The sequence below is a fragment of the Neodiprion fabricii genome, chromosome 3 (genome assembly GCF_021155785.1).
Source record: "Neodiprion fabricii isolate iyNeoFabr1 chromosome 3, iyNeoFabr1.1, whole genome shotgun sequence".
Lineage (NCBI taxonomy): Eukaryota > Metazoa > Arthropoda > Insecta > Hymenoptera > Diprionidae > Neodiprion > Neodiprion fabricii.
The window spans coordinates 8,817,622-8,844,110 of record NC_060241.1 but is presented as its reverse complement, the minus strand read 5'-3'; the positions used below and the strand labels follow the sequence as shown (position 1 = coordinate 8,844,110).

The 26,489-nt window shown below is 37.7% G+C and overlaps 3 protein-coding genes across 3 annotated transcripts; 2 read left to right on the top strand and 1 right to left on the bottom strand.

The window, feature by feature from the left end:
* The first annotated feature begins 17,560 nt into the window (after positions 1 to 17,560).
* LOC124177588 (tigger transposable element-derived protein 6-like) lies at positions 17,561 to 19,240 on the top strand. Its single transcript, XM_046560108.1, has 2 exons — positions 17,561 to 18,613; positions 18,752 to 19,240. The coding sequence occupies exons 1-2, from the start codon at positions 17,561 to 17,563 to the stop codon at positions 19,238 to 19,240; spliced, it is 1,542 nt and encodes a 513-aa protein (XP_046416064.1).
* Positions 19,241 to 20,459: 1,219 nt separating this feature from the next.
* Positions 20,460 to 21,181, top strand: LOC124177586. The gene is made up of 3 exons (XM_046560104.1): positions 20,460 to 20,673; positions 20,830 to 20,906; positions 20,990 to 21,181. Exons 1-3 carry the CDS (start codon positions 20,460 to 20,462, stop codon positions 21,179 to 21,181), a joined length of 483 nt encoding a protein of 160 aa, XP_046416060.1.
* A 1,138-nt stretch (positions 21,182 to 22,319) lies between these two features.
* LOC124177585 (putative nuclease HARBI1) lies at positions 22,320 to 23,344 on the bottom strand. The gene is made up of 4 exons (XM_046560103.1): positions 23,111 to 23,344; positions 22,710 to 23,039; positions 22,476 to 22,617; positions 22,320 to 22,375 (listed from the first exon to the last, which is right to left on the bottom strand). Exons 1-4 carry the CDS (start codon positions 23,342 to 23,344, stop codon positions 22,320 to 22,322), a joined length of 762 nt encoding a protein of 253 aa, XP_046416059.1.
* Between the last annotated feature and the right edge of the window lie 3,145 nt (positions 23,345 to 26,489).

Below are 26,489 nucleotides of genomic sequence, written 5' to 3'. Positions count from 1 at the left end.
CGTGTTATTTGTGCTTGTGGGATAGCAGAGCGGATTCTAAACACTATATTCAACGGTCATGGCCTGTAAGAACAGAATTGTGTGTCGGAAAACAGAACGTCAAATTTGAGCCGATTGTTGAAGCGGAAAAAGTGTTAATGCCGCCTTTGCACATCAAGTTAGGGTTGATAAAACAATTTGTTAAAAAACTGGATGAAACTTCAGAAGCTTTTGGATACTTAAAAAAATTTTTTCCGAAGTTATCGGAAGCAAAGGTTAAAGCTGGGGTTTTTGTTGGTCCGCAAATAAGACAGATTTTCGCCGATCAAAGATTTCCAACGTTGCTGAATCGTACTCAAAAAGCAAGTTGGAACAGTTTTAAAGCAGTAGTTTCTGGATTTTTAGGAAATAATAAAGCTGAAAACTACGAAAAGTTGGTTGAGGATATGCTTACAAATTTTAAGGCCATGGGCTGCAGGATGTCGTTAAAAGTACATATGCTGCATGCTCATTTGGATAAATTTAAAAACAATATGGGAGCCTATTCCGAAGAGCAAGGAGAACGTTTCCATCAGGACATCATGAATTTTGAACAACGCTATCAAGGCCAATACAATGAAAACATGATGGGCGACTATATTTGCGGTTTATTGAGAGAAAGTAGCTATGAACATAAAAGAAAAAGTAAAAGTGTGCACTTTTAAGTTATTTTCCACTTTTCTGTAAGCTAATTTGATAGTAAGACTTAATAAAAATAATAAACATTTTTATTTCAATAGTTTTATTTTCAATCAAAAATTAAAATCCGAGATTTTTAACAATTTCGTTCAATCAGTCTTCTAAGCACGAAAGCAAAGTTTTTCACGCCATATATTTTTTTTCCGTCTTATTACGACCTAAACTACCGAAATTTAATGCTTTGCAATCAAAGTCAAATTTCATGTTGACCCGTGCAATTTTTAAATGAAATAAAAAATCATAGAAAGTTGGGGGGAGGATTCAATGATACTTTGACTAAATTTTAATGGTTTTTGATTTCAGATCATTTGCGACCGAGGTATAATGAACACCGCAAATTGTTTTTTTTTTAAGACGTTCTGGGGCAAGCTCTGTCACCGGCTTGTTTTTCAATATTTCCGCATGAAAAAATTACAGAATATTGTTAAAAGTATACTTAATAATGTACAAAAAGTTTGAATACATTTTCTCAACCGATATCCATACTTTTAAAAAAAATTCACAAAAAAGTGTTTTTTTGCGCTGAAACCCTTACCCCCCCCCCCTTAAATGACCGGTGATAGAATAATACGACTGAGTTTGTGACGCATGATGACTGTAATTGGGAAGTGGACAGCGTGTGACAGGCATTTGATAGAATAATTGGACTGATTTTCATTTCGATTATTTAAGCCCCTACCATTATTATCACGCTCTTCATATTCCGACTCATTACTTCGACCTCTCCAATTCTAATGTGTTTCTTGATCTCGATTTGACATGTATCTCTCATCGCGACGATATCCGCTGTTTTGTCCTCTCGTATAATCCGTCTCCCCATCTATTTTACTGACTTTATAACCACGATGCTGTGACCCATTCCCATTTCCAGATCTCCAACTGTCTGGATTTTTGTCGCTACCTACTTCATCTCTTAGTCCAAGAGCAGATGACAAATTAAAAAAGAAGTGTTTTGCCCACGTTAAGATAATAAAAAAACAACGCTAATACTATGGGTGCATCCGGAATGGTGGGTCTGATAGAAGACTTGCGGTTATTTCGCCATTGCGCAACCTATTAGATTTGCAAAAAAATAAACCCAAAAAATATCTTGTAGGCTAGTTGAAATTTCTTCATCCATTGCTTTAGTAGCTGTATAATATATAAATTATAATCCCAGACTAGTTTTTGAATTTTAAAGTACACGGAAAAAAAAATTCAGCTCGTGGAACTAAATATTAGATAGTTACTTGTAAACAGTTCGTCGAACTAAACGTTCTGTTATTGGAAGAGCACTGCATGGTTCGTATAACTGACTGTTAGTCAGCTGTCATAGCTGTACGTTGTTCAGCTCTCTCAGCTAAACAGCTTCGTTCGAAGAGCTAGACCAGAATTTTTCGGCTCCGCTCACAGCGCTTATTATTAAATAGTACAATTATATTGCTATTAGTATTATTTTTCATCATTATTATCATTATTCATTCAGTGTCATTTACATATTTGAATGGACTATTTAAACAATTATCTATCAACTGTATTTAAATCATACTCATGAAATTTGAAGGTTATGAAATATGTCAACGCACCAGAGCACGGCGCAACTTACAGCTCTTAGAGCAAAACCATTCAGCTGTGAGAGCTGAACAACTTGCAGCTATCAGAGCTGACTAATATATAGTTGCTGTAACTACAAGATAGACCGTAGAGTGCGTATAGTTACTGGAGCTGTAGAATACAGCTCGCCGAACAGAATTTTTTTTTCCGTGTATGACCTGACCCCTCCCCCCCCTGGATTATGTTCAATTGATATACCCAAAAAATATACTTTAGACATCCTAAAATTTTTATGGCATATTCAATAAACAATTTAAAAAATACATGTCAATTGCCAGATGATTTGAACGGTTTTTAACAACCCCCGACGTGAATAAAGATTTTAAATGAGTGCGACAAAAGCGTCTCACTTGTAGTTACAAGTGCGAGAGAGATAGTTTATCCACACCCGCCGGCAGCTGACGGAGCCCCTGGCACCTCGGCCTGTGATTGGTCGCCTCAAGACCATGCATCGAGTGATCCGTTTGGTAACCTGTCCAACACAGTCGAAATCAATTACTATTTCTATGTTGCTATCAATTTCGTTATTTTATAAATGGTCTTTTATTTTTCAAATTTCTTTTCTTCTTATAGCTGTCGTTGTCTTTTTCTATTATATCAAAATACGAAACCTTGTTTTGCTCAGGGACAAATTTGAGCTGTATCGTGTCACTCGACTATTTAGTTTGTTTCTGCTATTCGACATAAGGTCGTATGGACTGTTTATTTACACACGCTAGGCTACACATGCACACATAGGTATGGAGCGAGAAATGCCATTTGGTGTTTAAATCTACATGACCGTTTCTTCGAGGCTGCTGCTCCACTTTTTGATTGGCAAATTTTTTTAGCCTTTCTGAAAGCTACTCGTAATCTAGGCCATGCCAGCTTACAGTCTTCAGCTGAATAAATTTTTTAATCAATGTCAAAATTAAAACAATACACTTCATGCAATACTATTTTTTATTGTTGTCCTTGTTTTCGGATTTCTAACGACAAGTGACTCATTCAGAACTACAGCATTTAGCTATCACATGGGACATACTACAGTTCGTTCAATTATACACGAGACTTGTGAAGTAATCTGGAGGCGGCTGTCTCCGATAGTTCTACCTGTACCGTCCTTGGAAACGTGGAAATCTATTGAAAACGTATTTTCGGAAAGATGAAATTTCCCAAACTGTATCGGTGCCATGGACGGAAAGCTAATTGTGATAGAGTAGCCCGGTAACAGAGGTTCCTTATTCTTCAATTACAAGAAGACTTTCAGTATTGTGCTGATGGCACTTGTGGATGCCGACTACCGATTTATTGCAATGGATGTCGGTGCATACGGTAAAAACAGTGATGGGGGGATTTTTGCCAACTGCGCTTTTGGAAAAGCAATAGATGATGGTAGATTAAATATACCACCTGCTAAGCCTCTGCCCGGCAGTAATGTGCCAGTACCTCACGTAATTGTGGGTGACGAAGCATTTCCATTGAAAAAAAATATTATGCGTCCGTATCCAGGGTCTCAACTCAAAGATGACGAAGCTAAAAGGATCTTCAATTACAGATTGTCCCGCGCACGAAGAATATCCGAAAATGCATTCGGAATTTTATCACAAAAATTTAGAATATATCAAAGACGGATAAAAATGAAACCGGAACACGTGGACAATGTCGTATTGGCAACATGCTGCCTACATAATTTTCTACGGAATGATGTCCTCGGAACTCAACTTCATCATGTAGAAGGTGACATTCTAGCATTACAAGAAATTCGAAATGTGGGGATAATGCAACGAACAAGGCTATAGCTGTGAAGGAAACATTCAAAAACTATTTTGTGTTGAAGAAGGTTCGGTCGAATGGCAGACTCAAATGGTTCGACTAGGAAGAAGAAATATTTGATAGCATGTTAGCAGTCAACTGTCATTTCAACCACATTAATTCAAGAAACTAATGCCAAAATACTAATTCAAACCCTGGTAATTATGAATCCGATGTATGGTTTGTCATGATTGTGGTGGGAATTAAATGACTTTGATTTTAATTTTTTTTGAATAGCGATTTCTTACATATTTTCGGAGCTGAATAACTTTCTAACGAAGGTCTTAGGGGTATAAACATGGTCAATTGGCCCTGGAGAAACATATTTAAAGTATTCTTAGTAGATATGTAAGTACTAATAATATAATAAGGTCCTCATCTCTAACACAATTGGTATTCCAGAAATATCAAAATATTGAAAATAAAAAAAAAAAAATTATTTCACAAGATTGACTGAACTGATTAATTATTATTATTATTATTTTTCAACTTTTTTTTAGGCCCTGAGGCCGAAGCTTTTTAAGGGCCTTACATAAACAAAATACATAATTTTTGATGCAAGTAGAAATAATGATTAACATCCAGAAATTAATCTGAATTTTTAATAAAGAGATGCCCTCGAACAATTTTCGAACAGTTTAATTTTACAAAAAAATTCTCAATAGTAAATATCATAACATTGTAGGGTAATGTGTAATACTTTAAGAAAAAGATTTGAAGTTATACCAAAATTGTATCACGGTGAAAAAATCAAATTTATAGAAAAATTTTTTTTGTAAGACGATCTCATGAAACTACATAGTTCCCAAGTTTTTTGATACGATCTATTATCAGCCACCAAAACATATTGAAAATGTATATAAATCGGTTGAGTCATTACAGATACAATTTTTTTTTTTTTGTTTTTTACATATTTTGCTTGTTCTCGAAAATCAATTGTGTCAGGGATCTGAAACTTTCAGTATCTCAATATTTTATTACTACCTGCATATTCTCCAAGTATTATTTAAATATCTTTCCGTGGCCAATTTACCATAAGCACGCTCTTTCTATGTGTAAAGTTCCATAAATTGGTGGTTAGGCAAATTTTTAATCATTTGAACAGTTTGAAAACAAAATTCAGGTATTTATTTGAGTTTTATTGGACATACTCTAAGTTACCGTGCCTTGGCACTGAAATATCATATTTACGACAAAAATTCATATCGTTTCCCATACAATCAGGGTTACCCAGTAGCTTGTGCATGTTTTATCCAATATATATTATGTGTTTCTGTTGAGAAATGTGTTAGTGTGCAGGGACGGCTATTTGTATTTTGAGTGTTTGCGGTAGTAAAAATCCCATGCCCTCTGACCGCTCGGAGCGTGCTGCCGACCGATGTCGCCAGATCGCAACAAACCTTTTTCCGGTATACTACTATCGAAACATGCGATGAGCTGCAGACATCTGCAACTGCAGTTCCTAGTTCAGTCAGTTCAGTTTCAGCACTCAGCAGAGTAACAGCTCACCCCTGAGTAGCTCCGCGTTTCTATTTTCATACTCTGTACTGAAACTATTACTTTGTACCACTTTTTGTATATCAATAAATACTTTTCTGCTAAAGGATTGAGTTCATTTCTTATGCTAAGAGATTAAACTCAATAGTTTCGTTGAATAAATTTTATTTGTAAAACATTAACACAGAATCACGGATTTCGATGAATGGGTAGGTTAAGACAAATTGTAATTATTTTTTTTTGGACTTACCTGTCTCTTTTATTGCTTTAGCAATATCTTCCCAGCATTGGTTTTTCCTCTGCTGATTTCAATACTTCAGGTCACTCATGTCGTACAATTTAGTGTACGGCTGAATCAGGAGGAATAATATTTCTTCATTCATTATTCAAGTAAATTAATATGCACAAACTATTGCAACGGAAAGACCTATTCAAGAGCTGAAAATATGAATTAACGCAACTTCGTTTTGCAGCGGTAGCGTTACTTATTTTTGTTCGTTTTCCGATAGCTTTTTTCGTCATGACAACAATATTATACGGATTTTATTACGTCTACATCAAATATCATTATTTCGATTGCCGTTTGTTATTACGTTACGTTAAAACGATGCGATTCAATTAACTATAATTTTTTAAATTATCATCACACATGATGCTATAAGAAAAACATTAGTTTAGATCGAAAAATGACTTTTGTTAATTTCAACGAATATCTTTAAATTGTTGGCTCTCTAGTATCAAAAAAACATGCTTTTGTAACAATATCGATTTCACCACAACCCTCAACAGACACCCTTAAGAATGTCTTGCGGTATGGTTCTAGCATTAGGAAAACGATACAAATTTTATATATAGTTCATCATCAATCCATCGTCTTCATCTTCGCTTACGTCTGGTCCAGATAGAATCTCTGGTTTCAGTATTTGCAAAGCGTCCGAGGTCTTAGCGAAGCACTCAAAGATGCTTTTCAACCTATCGATTGAGAACAGCTATTTCTCGTCTTGCTGGAAAAAAGCTTTCATTCGCCCACTATTGAAGATAAAAACTCCCACGTCACATTCGGATACACGCCCTATTGCAAATTTATCTGAACCTTCCAAATACTTGAGCGGGTTGTTCAACAGCACATCACGAGATTCGTTGAGTCTAACAACATTGTCAACGAAAGGGAACCAGCATATTGCAGTGGATTCAGTACTCAAACAGTGTTAATCAGACTATACGATGATGTTAAACACCCCGTGTAGAAATTTTACTGGGCTTGCCCACTATTAGACTAGCCCCCGAACGGGCGGACCCAAAGATCGCCCTACTGTTGGGGCGCTAGACAGTGAATAGACAGTTTGTCTGTGAATAATTTCATTTAGGCGGGCTGTACAGCACCTGATTTTGAAAGTTATTAATCTTCCCTGCAATAGTTTCTACAACAAAACAGGCATGGGCCTGGACTGGGAAATCCCTAACTTATATTTTTAATCCTCATAATTATATCATTGTTTGATTCCTTGACTCAATTATCTCACGACTTTAAGTGGACATACTTTTACATTTTTTCTTATTGGAACACTATTGTGTACACATATGCTTCATTTGGAATTCAAACCTCATTGTTGGTATCGTTTTTAAAGTTCCTCGATTTTTAGTAATCACTCGGTTCTCTTGACCGCTTTAACAAAATTATACGTCGCCCCCATTTTACATATCCGCATGTTCCGAAAAGCGTGACCACGTGGCGAAATATATCGACGGACGCTGTACGCGTGTCGCGATTCCAGGTTAAGCAGTATATACACGCCTGATTTGCACGCAATAACAATAATATCACGTTTGCAATGTACTTTTTACACGCGTTTGTATTTATATATTTTACGCCGTATCAGTATAATTTATATACTGTGAAATCGCGCGTCGAGTAGTTCGCCCACAGTATACGTGAAGTTAGGTTAAGTGAAGTGCACTAATGGATAACAAAAGAAAACGTGAATTAACTCGACTCCGTGTACGAAAATACAGAGCTGTGAAAAGACAATTACACGACGACCGTCTTACCTTGGGAAAAAGTGAATTGTCAGCCAATTCTGACGAGGAAAGTAAGTTAATAGATATTATAATTATGCATTTTAATTTTTAAAATGAATATAGATTGCAAACGAATTTCTTGTATTTTCAAAATTTTTGCAATTTCGTTAAATGCATGCTCGTTTATTTTTCATGTAATTTCAAAGGTAATGATAATGCGGAAGGAGCAACTACTTCTAGTTCTGCACATATTGATGTCGAAGGGACTGACGTGCATCCCAAATCAAACAGTTCTGTCAGTGAAAGTGAAGACATACATCCTCACTGTGAGCTTCATACCAGTGTTGAACACGATAGAGGAGTAATGGAGCGTCGAGTAGAACAGGAAGATAATGTAGAACAAGAAACCGAAGAAGATACAGTAGAAGATGATGAAGAACATGAAGAAGATGAAGATGATGAACATGATGAAGATGAAGAGGAACATGAAAGTGACAACGATGAAGAAAATGAAGCAGAGAAAGTGAAGGAAATCAAAAGATGAGTTATTGAAAGTGGCATTAGTTTCACACACGTAGATAGTTTGCTAGCAATTTTACACAGACGAGTGCTTCCTCAATTGCCAAAGTCACATAAAACTTTTTTGCAAACATTGGCGGCAGCGTACAATTTAGAAGAAATTGAGGATTCTAGTGAAGAAAATGGACAATTTGTTTATTTTAGTATATGTGAGGGGCTTCATGCTTGTATAAATGAAGATTTACGTACTGACAATGAAATACAAGTTCGGTTTAATGTTGATGGCATACCAATTTTTAAATCTAGCTGCGCTCAATTCTGGCCTATATTGTGTAAAGTTTTTCACAAGCAAGACGTGTACAAGCCCTTTCCTGTTGCTATATATTTCGGTTCATCAAAGCCGAAAAGTATGGACGAATACTTCGCAAAGTTTGTTGAGGAAATGAACATCTTGTCAGCAGAAGGCATACTTATTAAAGGTAAGATGTTGCAAATTTCGATCCAATGTTTTAACTGTGATACGCCAGCTCGATCTATGATAAAATGCGTCAGAGGCCATACAGGATTTTATGCGTGTGAACGATGTCTTGTACGTGGGTATAAGGTCAATAGAACTATGGTTTTCCCAACAGCCGATAGTCGACGTAGAACTGCTGGAGCATTTCGTAATCGAGAACAACCACAACACCACAATGGAATGTCACCACTATGACATTTATATCCACATATTAATACGATAATACATTTCTTATTGGATTCTTTGCATCTATTTGCGCTGGGTACAGGAAAAAAGTTAATTGCAGATTATTGGCTGTATGGAAATCTGAATGTAAGATTAAGTCGTAGGTATAGATTGGCTTTATCTGAGCGAATGGAATATTTGCAATCGTTCGTTCCATGTGAATTCCAACGCAAATCAAGATCCATTAAATATGTTGCAAAATGGAAAGGGACTGAACAACGATTTTTTCTATTGTATTGTGGCCCTATCGTATTGAAAGATGTTTTGAGGTCGAAATTGTACCGACACTTCTTACTGCTGTACGTGGCTTATAAGTTATTATCTTCACCAGAGCTTGCTTTAAAGTATAACGAACATGCTAATAAATATCTGAGATCATTTTTCATGGTACTGAAACAATATTACGGAAGGGAATCTCAAGTCATGAATGCACGTTTAGTGAAGCAGCAGCACGCAGCGACATAGATGTATTACAACTACAAGTTAGAAATATTTGGACAGCAGAACACAATAATATTCTCGTTTAAGAAAAGCAGTACAGTTGTGTTCAACACAAGCTTGAGAATCTGCAGTCGTGGGACATACTTCTGCAACCCAAAGTTCAGATATTCTGACACAGGTATTGTATGTGAAGGAGCCATAACTTCGAGAACTACCCTAGATTGTCGTTTTAGAGTGGAGACTAGTGAAGACAACTGGCAAGAATTATTATCCAGCTTAATTAATACAGTGCAGGTCGGAAAGGCCGAGTTGAAGCATATTTTCGAGCTAGCAATTAGAAGATTCGAAGTCACATATACACAGACAAACTATGTCTACAGAGTACCATGCATTGGGGTCTAAACCAGAGACCCTAATGTCTCATGTTATCGAAAAGAATTATGATATCTTAGGGGTAACCCCAGAAGACTTTGTAAAGGAGCATGCATCTGAGCAATTCGTTTATTCTGATCTACAAGCAGAGTTCAAGGTGCATTGCCATGATTATGATCAAGATCTGAATGCAGGTGTCAGTTCTAAGGCTGTTGAATTCTGCGAAAAAATTATGTTTGAAGTTGGCCCTGAGTCTCGTAAGGTAAAGAAGGGTAGTGCCAACAAGACATGGAAATTCATCTTTACGTACGGTTCAGCAAAGCACACAGTCTTTGTAGCCACCTATAAGCAAGAGGGATCTGTGTACAACAAAACTACCTCTGATAAGCATATGGTAATTTCTATAAAGCAGGCTGGCCTATTGGCAATATCTACTTTCAACAGACTGACAAACTTCGCAATGGCCATGCCAGTGCCTCAATATTTGATGACTCCTTTAGCTGGAGCAGTGTTTAGCAGAGATGATATCCATGCCATGGCTGATGAACTAAACACACCTATTCTGGATGTCTTGGAGAAGATTAATTCTAGCTGTCAAAGCGGTGGTCATCATCTAATAACATCGGACGCTAATTTCGCCATGTGTGGCTCAATATCAGCTACTGGAAACCTAAAGGAGGCATCACAAAGGGCTGCCATTGTTACAAAAGTGACAAAACAGTACATAGCAAAAAACAAAAGACCTAACATGGATGTCTTTAAAATAGTTGCAAAGTATGCAACAGGTGGTGTGCCACATGAATTCCATTATGAAAGAATAGTAGAAGAGTTTGACAAGGCTCAGGCATCAAGGATTAGTAGAACGCAGATACTAAGGCTTGTCAGTGAGTCTTCAATAGGCGGAAACACCACTTTCATGTCAGCTCATGGAAGTGCTCCTTCGGATCCAGCACCAGGAGTGCTGCCAAGGCCGCGCTAGGACAGGCAGCCTAATGCCACAGAAGATGTCTAATCTAATCTAATTCACGTAGCTGAAGATGTTAAAAACATGAAGTGTCATTTGTCAATAATATCTGCATTTCCCTTTGAAAATACATTGGGCAGAGTAATAAAAAAATGCATTCGTACTCCTAATCGACCTCTGGCTCAGGTTTGTCGACGATTACACGAGCAACAAAGGCTGGTTAAAAAAGTTATGTTACCACCTGCGTTGGAAATTCTGAAGTGGAGGAGCGATGCTACCTTGCACAATGTATTCTCTATTCAGAAATTAAAATTCAAAGGCTTCACGCTATCCACAGATGTTCCTAATAATATGGTGCTTCTGAAAACTGATAAAATACTTAAAATTACTAAAATGCATTGTCCAATTGACGACATGAATAGTGTTACAATTGAGGGATTCCTTTGGAAAACCAAGCAATCCGTTTACACATATCCTTGTGACTCTAAACATTTAAAAATGTGTGAGCTCACTCACAAGCCATCATCGACAAAACTGAGCTATGATATTCATCGCATTAAACATAAGATGATACTACTAGGATTACCAAGGCAACCGTTGCTGGGCAGGCATGTGAGGAAATTTATTATGCCCCTCTTACACACTAGCAAAGTTTAAATTTTTCAATGATTTATGGCACATGTAATTTCTAATTTATCTACCGAGTAAGGTATTGATTTCCTTGCAAAACTTAAACTTTGTTTATTTTAGAATTTCTCTGTGAAAAAAATTGATATGTGAATAGAAATCTTGACATCCACTAAAATGTTATGCCATTTATATATTCCGTGATCTCTTGTAAACGCAATAATTTTTTATTTCATTTGACGGGCAACTTTCAATGTTTATGTAAATGACATTGATTTATAATATCGTAGACTTAAAATAGAAATAGAAATTGCGAATCTTTCAGTAAGTGGTGTGATACGACACGTGTCTCGTGGACTCGCGTATTCTATGCTCGATATAAGACACGTATCGTTGTAGATCATGGCGCGAGACATGCAAACATTAGGAGTAGGTTAGGTTAGGCATCACTACCCAACATCCATTGGAGCGAGAGAGAGGGCTGACAGGGTGACCGCCGCATGACGTATCGGTGTCAATTTTATTAAGTAATGAAGTGAACAAACCTAACAAAATACCTATTGAAGAATCGTTCACAGAGGGACAACACAACATTAACGAAGGTGATAATATTGATTATATAATCAAGTTCGGAATTGTGATTAAATTTTCAGTTAAAACAAGAAATTAAAATATTCTAAATAACCTCGAAAAACCCAAATAAAAATATTACTCATCCACAAATCGCGGCGTAGATTGTAAATTTGAATTAGCATTGAACTTTACACCAGTTGACACGTATTCGGTTGAGAAAGAATATAGTTTGTCTTCACACGTGCAATCCAGACTCTACTCATTGTCAGTCGTGAAAATTCTAGAAAACGTTTACAGAAACACTAGAGGCTATTGCAAAAGGTAATAATTCTTAATTGTCGCGTCAATCTCGCAGTAGTCGTCATTTATCATATTGAAGTTAATAATGTTATCGTAACAATTTATGCTGAGGAAGTAGCATTATTTCGCCATTTTGGAACTGTTTGAAATTCAGTAAACCGTAATGAAACAAAACACTCAGATATTTCGAAAACTTAGTTCCTGAAAAATCATTGTAAAATTAAAAAAATAGTGATTTTTTCCCCAATGTTTCCTCATTACGATAACGTTACTAACTTCAACCTTCTCAAGATTAACCTTTTAACTGAAGCAAATAATTAAACATTCACTTACTAGGTAATTCAGAATAATATCGTAGTAATAAATGAAGAGATTGGAAAAAAAAATATCTCATCATTTCTACTTACTACTTTAACCATTGGTTTCTCTGCGAAATAAGTATATTTTATTATTTATAGATAAAACTATGGACATGTATCCATCTCAATTCGTACAGATTTTACCCAAAGGAAAAGGCGTCGATATTGACTGTGTGCCGCTGAGTTGGCTTGATAACAATTCTGAGAAGAAAGAGTGTGTTGCAAAGTTTATGCCTCCACCATACACTAAAGCTAAAAGTAAGCTTTTTAACTCAATGAGACGAGATCTAAAAGATCCGGATCCTGACTGGCCGCTTTACGAAGTACTGATGCGTGGCCAAGCAAGTGAGTTCTAATGTGAAATTCTTTCAAATCTAAATTCGAGCAATCTTTCATTTTTCAATTTCGACTTCTTTTCTGTGTTTGTTAGATTTGTTTTATTTGTTTCTTTGGCAGACTAAATTTAACTATGATAAATATTTTGATAAGCTATTAATTGCTATTTCTATTTACCAGAAACATATGACGAAGCTATGTTACGTCTAAACGCTTTGCAAACTCAAGAATATGCTTACACAACTGACTCTGATTTAAATCAAGAAGAAAAATGTAAAAAATTAACTAAAATAATTGCTCTCAAAAAAATAACTGCAGATGCAACTCTTGTTGAGAATTTAATGCAAGTACCGGCCATAAGTTCTGCTAGCGATTCTGAATCTGCATATTCTCGATGTGAGTTGTCTCTTGGAAAAACCACGTTAAACGGAGGGTATTACGTTCTAAAAGTGGAGAAAAAAAAGAAACATTTTTCAAAGTATATGGACATTTCCTTTCACAAATTTTTAAATTAGTTTTTTTGAATACGCGACTGTATAAAAAATTTTGTTGCTATCAATATTTATTTCACCAACTCCGAACAAAATCAATAGCTTTTCCGTGCAAGATTTTTACTGATGTCCGATATGTTTTTAGAAATCATTTGTAACCTTGTATCTTATGTGTCATCATTAGAAAATTATAATTCTACCTCGGAGGCTTCTGCTATGAAAGAAAATCAAAACGTGAACTGTAAAAAAAGCAAAATATCTCATTCCACGCACAAACAGACTCTCAGAGATATTTCAAATCGTCCGACATCTCACGTAACTAGCAATAAAACTTCACCACGAAGACGTGTCAAATGTAATACAAATGTGTTATCATCGGATAAAGCAACTAGCTCCGGTGAGTAATTATTTTCCGCAGTTGTACGTATGGCAACTAATTTTTCACACACTACCCTCCTTTTTTTCTTGCAGATTATTCCAAGTCAAAAATGAAAAAAATCTTAAATACGCAGCTTGATAAAACATTGTTGACAGATAAATCTGTACAACCAAGCAAGTTTAGCCGAAAAGGTATCAGAATCAAAATTTTTATTTCATCATTTCCTTTTCTTTTCTCGAATCCGTTCATTTAAGACTTTTTTTTCAACAGATGTAACCAACCTCGGAAGTGAAGGAGATGATTCACTGTCTGACATTCAAGGTTAGTTAGCCAAACTAAACCAATTTTATTTATTTCGATTATTCATATCTATGTTTTTTACACAAGTTTATCACACGATCACAGACTCGAAAATAGCTCATAGATGTAGATCTGAAGGTTATTCTCCACGTATACCTAAAGAAATTGATACTGAAAGCCACCCATCAACTTCTGTGCATCATTTCACACCACGTGCAGCAAAAATATCTCTGTGTAGCTCTGACACACAGTCTTCAAAAAATTCAAAATCCGTTTATACTCGAAGTTGTATAGTTGCTGCACTATGAATGATTTCGAAGCATTCAACTCAGAATTAATAAATAATGACAGTTTTCGTTCTGATTTTGTAAGTTCAATTTGAAAAAAAAATTCAGTCAATATTTGTAATCTATACCGTAATAACTGTTCATATGTTTTAGGCTCTATCACCATTATTTACAATAGATTCGTCCAACAGCCTATCAAGAAACGTTACTAACATAATGAAAAAATTCATATCCAGGGTTGGGGCAATGGAAAATACAGCTTGTAAGTCCATTGCTAACAAAAAAATTTTAAAAGTAACACCTTTTTGTAACTGCTTAATAGGTAAGACTAGTACCTAAATAAAAGTATCTTAAAAATAAACTTGATTTTTGAGGTGTTCGTAATAGATAAATATCCTAAAATATGATTCCAGAGGCATTTAAAACTATATCCGAAAATGATCAGGCTATGTGCTGGATTTCCGTAAAATCTGTCCTCGATAAAGTAGGTCAAGTTCTTGCGAACGCGCGAGACTGGGATGGCTATAGAAGCCATCGCAAGGCAAAAGAACCTCAAGATAACAATTGACTTCACAACAAATGAAGATGTTACCGACTTCAAGTACAATATTATGAAAATTTTGCTGTGATAATGATGAGACTGAAGTTTCAGCTTCATGTGATAGTGTACTGTCAACAGATTTATTAAATAATATGTTGAATATTTAAAAAAAGTGACTTGTTCATGTATAGTATATAAAACCCATTGAATTGACTGGAAGCGGATCGGGCGCTGCATAGCCAGCCCCATATAATGTCCAATATTAGTAGGGAATGTCAGACAGAGCCCAGCTAGTCTAACTAGATTTGGGCTATACAGCTCAGCGTTACACGCCTTGTCGGGCGCTAGAGAGTCTGACCAGATAGCCCCCATCCAGTGTATAACCAAACTAAATATCGCCCACCTAGCGCCCGGACCGAATTTCTACACGGGGCGTGGTGGATAGAGGTCAGTTAACCATTTTTTTTAGGTACTATCTGACTTTACCAAGGCGTTTGATAAGGTACCTCACCTACATCTCTTACGTAAACTAAAAACCATGGGTTTCGCTGACTCGGCGCTTGTTTGGATATTCTCATACCTCACGTGTCACAGTCAAGCGGTGATCGATTCTCAGGGTAGACCTTCTCAATGGTTGACGACTATGATAGGGGTACCTCAAGGGTCGGTTCTTGGACCTCTCTTGTTCTCTTTATTCGTAAATGACATCGGTGTCGGGTTGCGCTACTCTAGTCACTTGATATGTGCAGATGACACCCAAATTTACTCAAGTTGCGAACCTCACCAGCTTAATGATGCTCTTGGGAAGATAGCTCACGATATTAATGTGATCTATGATTACTCTGTATCAAATAGTCTTAAATTGAACATTACTAACAATAAGTCAAAAATAATGATACTAGGTAGCAATGCTCGTTATACTAGATGCAATGAAGGGTCGCTATGAAGCGACGCAACACGAAAGGTCGCTTGCGAAAGCGACGCTATTATAAAAAGCGATTCCGTACCGGGTGCTATTTCGCGTCAGGCGTTACAAGCAAGCGGTTTCGCCAGCCCAATGGTTGCGTTCAAACCGTGGTTTGAACCTCCCGTTCTAAAAGAAGCCGTGAGCCTAGACTTGTCAGGCGGCGGTATAAGTTTTTTCATATTACATTGCCATTTGCAGTAATAATAAATAAACCATCAAAATTTTTGTGATTTCGAGATTTGTGACATAAGAATCAACGTACTAAATGTAGTAGGTAAGGAAATAATATATGAGATTAATATTTATATGAAATTAATACATAAGTAATGAAATAATACATTTATATTAATATTGTAACGTTCTGGACGTTACGTTAATAAAATATGGATCCGCGAGTTTACTTATTAAGTCAAAGAAATCAAGAGCGTGAATAACAAGCCAAAATCAAAGGCGAAATTAAAATGTTGTCAAAAGCTTTTAATGCGTAATATGTGTTTCTCGTTTAAAGTCTGAAACAAGACTATTTTTGCAATAATGTTGGTTGGCGCAGCAACCTTATTCTTTTTAAAGACATAAGAGGTTTATAAACGTCTTTTATCTATGCCGACTACTAGATCATTAAAGAGGGGGCAAAACGGGTGATTTCACCCTTTGTAACAATATATAAGAGATCATAAGCTTAATTATGATCTCTAGAAAAGTTTTGTTTCATTGTTCTGTGTGTTAGTTCTGTTAGCTACATTTATTCACAAAATTGCTATTTAAAAAATCTGTTATAAGACGTTATAAGACTAGGCATATTTATAAGATGATAATGGCAGGTTTTATGATGTCACATTAATATGAACATGGATTTGTTACAGTCCTACTGTAGCCGGATTCTGCAACTCTTTACCGAGTACAATCGATAACGTTAAGTGGCGACGTTCGTCGCTTGCACTATCGATGGTTGAGACAGACAGTGATTCTGTAACTACGCGTCATCGAACAAAATCGTTGCAAGATGTGCTGTTCGTGAAACGACAAAAGTCGACAACTTTTATTGAAATGTGACAACGTCGCATATTATTACTTTGAATTTTATAGGGACTTGGGTGATTTTAGGTAATATAATGTAAAGTGTCAGTCGCATTTGTGTAAATTTATATAAGCGCGGATAGCTTGCCCATTGTGTCAACAATAGTGAAACTCCTTATTCCTTTATTTAAACTACCGTACTTAATTCTTTGAACCTACCTTGTTACGTATATCTTGTTTCAAACTATGGCATCGTAAGTATAATATAACAATTATACATCATTTTATAATCTGATGATATTGAATATCAGTAAGACATAATTTATAAACGTACAGTGAAACCTCGTTTATACGATTCGCACTTGTACGTTTTTCTCGTTTATACGTAACATTCATTTGGCCCCGGCGGTTTCCGCATATAAACCATGTAGAAAGATTTCATTTCTACGTTTCTCGTTTATACGTTTTTCACACTTATACGAATACTTTTTCGGTTCCCGAACGGTATTTTCTATTCACTTATACGTCATTATGACAGCTGATTTTCTGATGGATACTCGCGTTACTGTATTTCATTATCCTACCGCTAGATGGCTGAGCCTAATGTTTCGCTTCGCAACCGCTAGATGCCGCGGCTTACAATTTATGCGTATTCGCGTATAAGTTGTCTTGAACAAGTTCTGGCGTGTTCTGGTGTGTAGTGTCACCCAATATCGTGGTACGTCATGGCAAATCCAGCAGGGGGGAGGAAAAGAAAAGCAATATCGCTGCAGAAGAAGCTAGAAATTTTAGAGGAAGTACATGATAACCCACAAGAACCGAAGATCAGTGTTGCAAAGCGGCTCGGTCTTCCATATTCAACACTGATGACAATTATCGCCAATTCGGCAGACATTAGGTCAAGTACATCTAAGGCAGGACCTTTAGGCGAGAAAAGAACACGAACTCAAGAGGGCCGATTTTCAGACTCGGACAAAGCATTGCTCACATGGTTCCAACAAAAACGGGCCGCGAACATACCCGTTAGTGGTCCAATGCTGCAAGAGCAAGCTTTAATTTTTGCAAAAAAATTAAATGTAACTGCTGACTTCAAAGCATCGGCTGGCTGGGTGTTCAAATTTAAAAAACGTTGCGGCATAACCGGCAGAAGTGTTTGCGGGGAAGCTAACAGTGTCGACGAGGCTACTGTAGAGCAGTGGAAGAACATCGATTTGCCTCGAATCATAAAGAACTACGATCTCCGAGATATTTACAACACCGATGAGACAGGTCTGTTTTTCAATCTCCTACCATCTAAAACATTGGCTGAAAAAGGAGACCCCTGTCACGGAGGGAAACAGAGTAAACAGAGACTGACGGTGCTTTTAACAGCGAATGCAGATGGCTCCGATAAACTTCGTCCCTTGGTCATCGGGAAATCACAGAAGCCGCGTTGTTTTAAAGGCGTAAAAAGCTTTCCTACAGAGTACGCAGCAAACAAAAAAGCATGGATGACTGGAGCATTATTTGAGTCGCAATTAGATAAGCTGAATAACAGAATGCGTCGTGAGAAGAGGAAAGTCTTGTTGTTGCTTGACAACTGTGCCGCTCACCCCCCGGCACTCCGTTTTAGCAACATTGAACTGGCTTTTTTTCCGGCCAACTGTACAAGCCATCTGCAGCCCCTGGATTTAGGAATCATCGCTGCTTTGAAGGCCAAATACCGCAAGATGCTGGTACAGCGGGCAGTCGCGGCACTCGACGCGGGAGAAACGATGCCGAACTTGCATGTTCTGCAGGTGAGTTCGTGATGTTTGGAAATTTTCAACATAAGCACATGGGCCTATGAAATCGGTATTATGCATTCAAATAAGAATGTTTCCGACACGTGATGTTTAGGCAGTGTTTAAATCTTGGAATTTGTTTCTTGTCTATAGGCAATGCAACTGACCGGTATTGCATGGAACCAAGTACAGTCTGACACCATTGCCAAGTGCTTTCAAAATGCAGGAGTCGTAAAGGCGAATGATCTCGATGCCTCTTCTAACGAAGAGAATGAGCTTGAGGGTTTCGAAGAGCCCGGAGATTGGGCACAAGTGTGTGCTGGGCTTCAGTTCGAGGATTTCGTTCATTACGGTGAAGACTTGAGTACATGCGCGGTACAGGATGACGATGACATTGTAACTGAAATTCTTGCACAAGACTCAGACGGGGATTCAGACGAAATAGACGAAACTGTCAAAGAAGTCCCGGTGAAATTTTGTGAAGCTTTGTCGGCACTGGAAATTACAAAGCGATATATAATGTCCAAGGTTATCGATGGTAAAGACATGCAACTCGTCAGTGACTACGAACGTTTCATGTACGAGTGCTCGTTGGCAGAAAAGAAACAAGCCACCATTGACAGCTTCTTCAAACCTAAATAACTGAATCAGCTTTCCTTATCTGACTTTTGTTCCTATTTTACTGTGATTGTTTTTAATCCGTACTTAAGACTAGATAATATATATGATACATATCACAAATGTAAGAAATGTGCAATATGTACAATACAAATACATATTACTGATTAATTGCGGCGAGTTTCGTTCATTCAATAATGTGTGTGGGTGTATGATTCTAACCTCGAAATGTACCTTGATTTTCTTCGGAACATACAAAATTGGGTTATATGTATATTCCAATATTCGAAATTTCACTTGTACGATATTCTCACTTATACGTAATTTTTAGCGTACCCCTTGAAATACGTATAAGTGGGGTTTCACTGTATATCTAAACGCTTCGTAAAAAAAGAATTAGAAGCGGACGGGCGACGGATGCGCAATTAGCGGCAATGGTGCAGTTTTTCGAAACACACAAAGGGATTGCGGAAGGGAAATTCCTAATTATGAATGAAAAGAAAGAACTCCGTAAAAAATGGAATCAATTGGCAAATACTTTAAATATGACCAAAGGTGCAACCAAAACCACAGCTCAATGGCAAGTAGTACGTATAATCCAAGACATAATATTTTTAATTATATTCTACCAATTGCGATATAAATAACTTCAACGATCAAATTTCATGTACACAGACTTGGAGAGATATGAAAAGTCGAACATCACAGAAAGCACGTAAAATTAGAAATCAGCGTAATGCAACAGGCAATAAAGAAATTGACGAAGTTCCATTGACACCATTAGAGCTAAGAGTCATTGGAATCATTTGCAAAAACTACGTTGAAGGTAGCTCTGACTGTCCTGATAGCGTTCCTGAAGAAGAGGTATTTATTATATAGTTTATGGAAATTACATTTAAGTTGACATTGAAGTAGTTGAATACATGATTTGTAATACACTATTAATACTCCCATTGTACCATTGAGTTTTTGATTCATTGACTTGAAATAGGAGTTACAAGAACAGTCGCTGCAGGCGACTCCTCGCCATTATTAAAACCTCCACGTGTAGTTAGCATCTTTGACCACATAGCGAGTACATCAACATGCACTGATGTTTTTGAATCAGACATTGCCAATAACTATGGAGATAACGGTATGACTTTGTTATTATGAAGTATTCTGAATCGTTGTTCCATTTCGAACATTATTATTTTTAATACCGATAGAAAACCCCAATGTTGACCTCATTGACTGGGAATATATGGAATTGGGCAACACTGAAGAAGGCATTGCAGAAAGTAAAGTGCAAGTCAAAAATATAAACGAAAATATAGAAAAACACGCACTAATAGAAACATTGGATGTAGAAAACAAATCGGCAACAGTCAATGCCAATAGCCGCCGATACTTCAAAGATTCACAAAAAAAAAAACCTTACACAACCGACAGTGCCCCAACTACAGGAACAAGAAAACGTATGTATTCTCAATTTTCATTGAACTTAGAATGTTGTACGTGATTCTGTCATAAATGTTACATGTGTACAATATCATCATTTATGAATTTTAAAGAACACTGATACGATATCGAATATAGACTATGTACCAACAATTATGCTATTCTATTTCAAGGAAGACAATCTGAACAATTATCTTCTACACGGGACCAGTTTGCAGCAATTGCTAAGTCACATGTCCAATCAATGATGGTTAGATTGTAATTTCAGTAAAACTGCTATCGATTTACTGTATGACATAGGATAATTTTCATTTACATGAACTATTTTCGCAGATGCTAGCTGAAGCTGCAAAATTACAGGCAGAAGGGACAAAGCGTCATGCCGATGCTATGGGTCGATTGGCAGAAGCGATGGAACGGCAAGCTGATGCAGCTGTGCAAAACGCTGCCAATGAAAAAGCGAAAATCGAAGTCATGTCTCAGCTAGTAGAAGTACTATCACAGATTTTACCAACTTACCAATAATAGTACAGTATAGTGTAGTGTAGTGTAGTATAGGACTTCATCGTAAACAACAAACTATTGAACATGGACCAAAGTTTATATCAATAAGTATTATTTAAATTCAAGATGCCAAAACGTATTATAGTTAAAATATAGATATTATGTACTCGTTTTATGATATACAAATATAATATCAAAATGTTGAACCGATAAGTAATATAGTGAAAATACAGATATATGTACTCGTCTTACAATATACAAATATAATATTAAAATGTTAAAACAATAAGTAATATATAACAAATTTAAATACACATTATAGTTTTATAATACTAATGAATATATATATTATTATTCAGATTTTACAATTTATTTAAAATTCGGTAAACCAAATTTAATATTATGTCGTATTACATTGTGATATCCCTTGGTTTCACGGACGCGAACCAAGCAAGAACTACCCATCCCTTTGCCCAGGATACTGCTATCCCTAAACGGCTAGCAGGCCCATACACCCGTATACTTGAGTATAGCCTACGCGCCGCGTCAGCCAAGTCAGTGGTACGGAGTTTATCAAAAACAAAAACATAAAACCACCCCTGACTTGTGCCACCTCCACTGCGGTACGTAAGCATATCTTGAGTATATAAAAAACGGCCTGACCCAAAAGTCCCAGTGTATTGACATTCATAGTAGTCTGCGCTCCGCTCAGCAAAACCTCAAACTTAAATCAATCGATGAAGAGTAACTTGTTCCTCCGTACCAAGATTATGCCTCTTATGGTCTACATCCACCGTAACAACATTATACCTTTCATAATCTAAATTGTATATGTATTAACCGATCTTGAATACGGCGAGCAAGTGCAAGAGGCGGAAGCTTACTGCCGTCATCATCATCCATGTTCGCTATGTTAGGTATATTTGTCACATATTCATCTGGATCCTCATACATATCTGGTGGTAGCCCAAAATCAATACGCATATTGCGTAATACTGCACAGGCATTAACAATTTTTCCAGCCATGCCAAGCTCATATTGCAAAACTCTGTGTTAAGCAAGACACCTCCACGTACTTTTAAGCACTCCAAACAATCGTTCAACTTCAGTTTCTTGCACTACAGAATGATTGATTATAATTGAAATGTGGAGCTCCTTCTCATTCGTTAGATAATGGAGTCATCAGCCATGGTTCCAAGGGGTAACCCTGGTCACCTGATAAAATATTCAACATTACGAGTAATTTATCTATCAATGAATCACTATGTTGAAAACTACTATTCATAAATGTTACAAGTAACAAGTTACAACTTACCAATAAGAAACGTTCTTTCACCTCGATTGTATTCACGCTCCATTATGCGTCGTACAGGGGATGTACTCCATATGTATGAATCGTTTCTTGCCCCAGGATAACGTGCATTGATGTTTAATATCTTCAAGTTAGGATCACATATCTGCATGAAAAACGTTTTCATTATCCACAGTTATGTGTTCTATTACACTCGTATTTGCTACGTATCTACGTGATAAGGGTTAAAAATCGTACCGCTTGCACATTGAGTGAGTGATATCCATGGTGATTAACATATGCCTCCTCCTGTTCTCTAGGCCCAAGCAATGCGACATGAGTGCAATCAATTGCTCCAATAGCTCCTTTAAATGGTTGACGTGCGGTGGCAAATTGTGACGCTACTCGTTGCCGGTCTTCCGGAGTCATGGGAAATTGTACCCATGGCCTTAGTAATCGTTCATTGATAGCATTTGTGACATCATGAATGCACCGGCTCACTGATGACTGACTTAATGAGATACCCCACTGGTCTCCTACTGGACGTTGATAACAACCGGTGGCATAAAATCTCACAGCTGTTAATACCTGACATATGAAAATACTAAATATAGTTCACAATAAAATGCAAATTGGTAATTGGCATGCAAACATAATACCTGTGTTTGGACTGAGAGTCCACCGTCCCTCACACGTTGCAAACTAGGCTGTAGAGTGTCAATCAGGTCTGCTGCAAGTTGTGGGTTTATGCGGTATAATTCAATAAACTCTTCATTTGTTAAATCAAATGGGTCTTTCTCTCTTCGCATCAACTTGCGTTCTAATGTACGTTCTAAACGCCTAACTCTATAATCTAAATTTAATATATCTATCGCAAGATAACCCTCTGCCATCCTGTAAAAATTTGAATGAATTAAAAATTTAAAACAACTTGTATTACACCTCATAATAAGTTTACACGGATGACGCGTAAACATCGGAATGCTTTATAAACAAAATATAATACATAAAATCTGGCACTTACCTCAACTATAGCCAATATACTTCAGTATTAATAACCGAATAAATTAATTCACAATGACACAGAAAGTTCGTGTAACTCCGTATAATGGCTTCTTACTCTTTTTCTTTAAATAAGGCACCTAGAGCGCGTAGCTTATGTATGTAGTACTACAAAACACAACGTTAAAGCCTAAACGAGCGTTCTTCAGCCCTCGTTAAGCTAAGCAACATTCGTCGATAGTTAGCGACGCGGCCGTCCGACAAATATCGACATCACGGCTGTAGAGAATCACTTCAAACGAAAAACGTCGATAGTATTGGTTAACGATAGCGATAATTATCGATATCGAGTTACAGAATCCGGCTACTGAAGTAGTAAAACGTCCCCACAAGCACAACAGTAAGCCAAGGAAATATTTGATCGAATATATGTTGTAACGTGGCATTTTTACTGCGCGTTCCACACGGCTCCCCGAACCCTAGACGGAATCCAAAATTAGGGAGCCCGCAGATCAGACCGCGGCTCATTTCGAAAAAGAGCGCCAGGACAACGGTCACGCATCCGAGACTCTGAGAGGGGACCATTGTCGGTAGCGAATACGACTTTTCAGGATTTTTGTTTATTTTTTTTTTGGTGGCGAGTAAATGCGGCCTCAGACAGGGGATCGGCAGCAAATTGGAACAACGTTACCGGACGGCAATCGCGGCAGATCGCGACGAAAGGAGAGCCTCACACGAGGCTACGGAGAGAGCGTCAACGGAGAGCTCTGCCGCGAGGGAATCCAAGGCGGACGAGATTCCCGTTGGTGGCCGGCGAGCCGTAGCCCCCCCCCCCTCCGTCGCCCAACTGACGACAGGTACCCTCGCGAAGTCGTCACCACGCCACTGTCGAGCTACGGGGTACTAGAGACTGGCCAGCCAATCAACACCCCGCGACAGCGGAATTTAACGATAGCGATAAGCTAGGCTGTAAGAATTTCGTAACGAGAACCCCAATTAGATCGGGAGAATTTTGACTACGGATAGCGCCTATGTTCGAGGCATGTTCGAATTGCGGCTCCGATTTGCAGAGCTCGTCACTTGAGTCTTGGCGACGTTTCGCGGTGGTCACGATTGAATCAAGCAAAAGTTAGAAAATTGCGTGTGACATGGCGGAGACCGGTGTCGGAGAATTCATCGTGTGGATGCGAAGCGGTAAGCGCTTGTAATTCTTTGCGAACATATTTCGAGCACAAGTTAGATTGGCGCACTGGTAAACGGTCGGCCCACTTGATTATTGAGTTAGTGTAGCGCTCGAAATTTGTTTGCCGATCTCCTTGATGATGACCGTAGCCTGAGTTTTCGCGGTAATGCGTAGAATCAAGTTGTTCCCTGTAAAGTCTCGCGTAAAGTCACGGTTTCGAGTGGGGGACAATTTCGGTTCGAAATTGAGTGTGACCAAATTTCGCTGCACGGGGTCTCGTCGAGTCTGCGTATGTAAAAAGTGTCACCTTTCGTGTGGGTCGCGTATCACTGTGCGTGGATGCTCGGTTTAGCGAGACGGGTTGCGAACTTTTTGGAAATAGGGACTACGACTGGAGCTCGGATGCGTCATAATACGCTACACACAAGCACGAAAAGAAAAGCTTCCTAAGTTTATTAATTTGGTCGCCGTTAGCGCGTCGAGTCACGTCCTTTTGGTTTAGTTCATGAATTATTGTGTATAAGTAAGGTGGCGACTAGCGCACGTAGAAGTAAGACATCACCTAGATTTAATAACGATAGCGGTTAGCGCGACGATTATGATCTAGATTACGTTTTTGTCTAGCGGTTCATGATTGAGTGACGATTAGCGTCGTAGTAAGTAGAGGACGATCGCGGACAGCGCATCGAGGCAAAATTTTGTTTTTGGTTTTTGTGAGTTAGGGTATTATTAAGACAGCGACTAGCGCACGTAGGCCGTAGCGGTCTTCTAGATCTATTCATTTTTTTTAAATATTTTGTTTGTTCTTCCTTTTTTTTTGGTTAAATCTAAGCATTTGTATTTCGAATCGCGAAGAACGACTTTCGCAGTATTATTATTATTTTTATTTTTTTTGTATTATCGCTGGCTAGAAATATATTATTGGAATTTTATAGTGAATTGGCCAAACCACGTGTTGGCGTACGTGTGTTGTATCTCTCTCTACCCCTTTCCGCGGTACTGAGCTATCGAGTATATGGTCGCGGTATTTCGCAATACCGATTTCGAGGCGTGTTAATCACGCCAGTCGCCCAACAAATTTCGCGATATTGTTTTAGGTCTAGGGTACATCGTGGACGCCGATTATGTGTGCGCGCGGTAAGTTCTCGGTCATTTTCTCCGAGTGACCGAAGAGCGGGAAAAATCCACGTCACAATGTATAGCCATAGAGAGTTTGCAGCAGGACGGCTTATAGGTGCTTGAGGAAAAGAAAAAGGGGACGAATTGTGGAAGGCACTAACAAGGGAATTGAACTCCTTAGGGTTTGAGAAAACACAAATTCAGTGGCAGAAGGTGAGTAAACTTGGAAAACGTCCTTATAAAAACGTTGATTTTTTCAACACTGTTTATTTGCAGTTAGTATAATTTACTTATAGGTGAAACCATAATAGGTAAATCTTTTTATTCTCATTCACCAAGTTTCTACCAGAACTAAAATAAAAGTTTTGAAACGAGACTGAAAGTTTTGTGACGGTGGAAACTCTGTTTTTGAAGAACAGCTGTTATGGCATTTTTCAGTCTTGGAAGGATATAAAAACTCGAGGCAGAGCCAAAGCTGTGTGCCTTAAAAATGCCCGCATCAAAACTGGCAATTTTCCTATGGATAATAATACGCTATCGGAAGAAGATTTGATGATCCTCGGATTGATAGGACCTGCTGCAACAGAAGGGCGCAGGCTCCCTGATTCCATGCCTGAAGAGATGGTATGTAATGAGAACATTAAATACAAAGACTGCTTACAGAAGATATTCTTTTAGATAGATTACATACCGAGTACAAGACGAGATCAAAATTGTGGCAAATAATTTGAAAA

Bases quoted from the DNA above. Each gene is read 5' to 3' on its own strand.
- LOC124177585 (XM_046560103.1), bottom strand. From the start codon at position 23,344: ATGGCAGAGGGTTATCTTGCGATAGATATATTAAATTTAGATTATAGA. The intron at 22,618-22,709 runs GTACGATTTTTA...TTTTTCATGCAG, and splicing joins ACTCACTCAATGTGCAAGCG to ATATGTGATCCTAACTTGAA. The intron at 22,376-22,475 runs GTAAGTTGTAAC...ATATTTTATCAG, and splicing joins TGAAAGAACGTTTCTTATTG to GTGACCAGGGTTACCCCTTG.
- LOC124177588 (XM_046560108.1), top strand. From the start codon at position 17,561: ATGGCAAATCCAGCAGGGGGGAGGAAAAGAAAAGCAATATCGCTGCAG. The intron at 18,614-18,751 runs GTGAGTTCGTGA...TCTTGTCTATAG, and splicing joins CGAACTTGCATGTTCTGCAG to GCAATGCAACTGACCGGTAT.
- LOC124177586 (XM_046560104.1), top strand. From the start codon at position 20,460: ATGGAATTGGGCAACACTGAAGAAGGCATTGCAGAAAGTAAAGTGCAA. The intron at 20,674-20,829 runs GTATGTATTCTC...TTCTATTTCAAG, and splicing joins AACTACAGGAACAAGAAAAC to GAAGACAATCTGAACAATTA. The intron at 20,907-20,989 runs GTTAGATTGTAA...CTATTTTCGCAG, and splicing joins CACATGTCCAATCAATGATG to ATGCTAGCTGAAGCTGCAAA.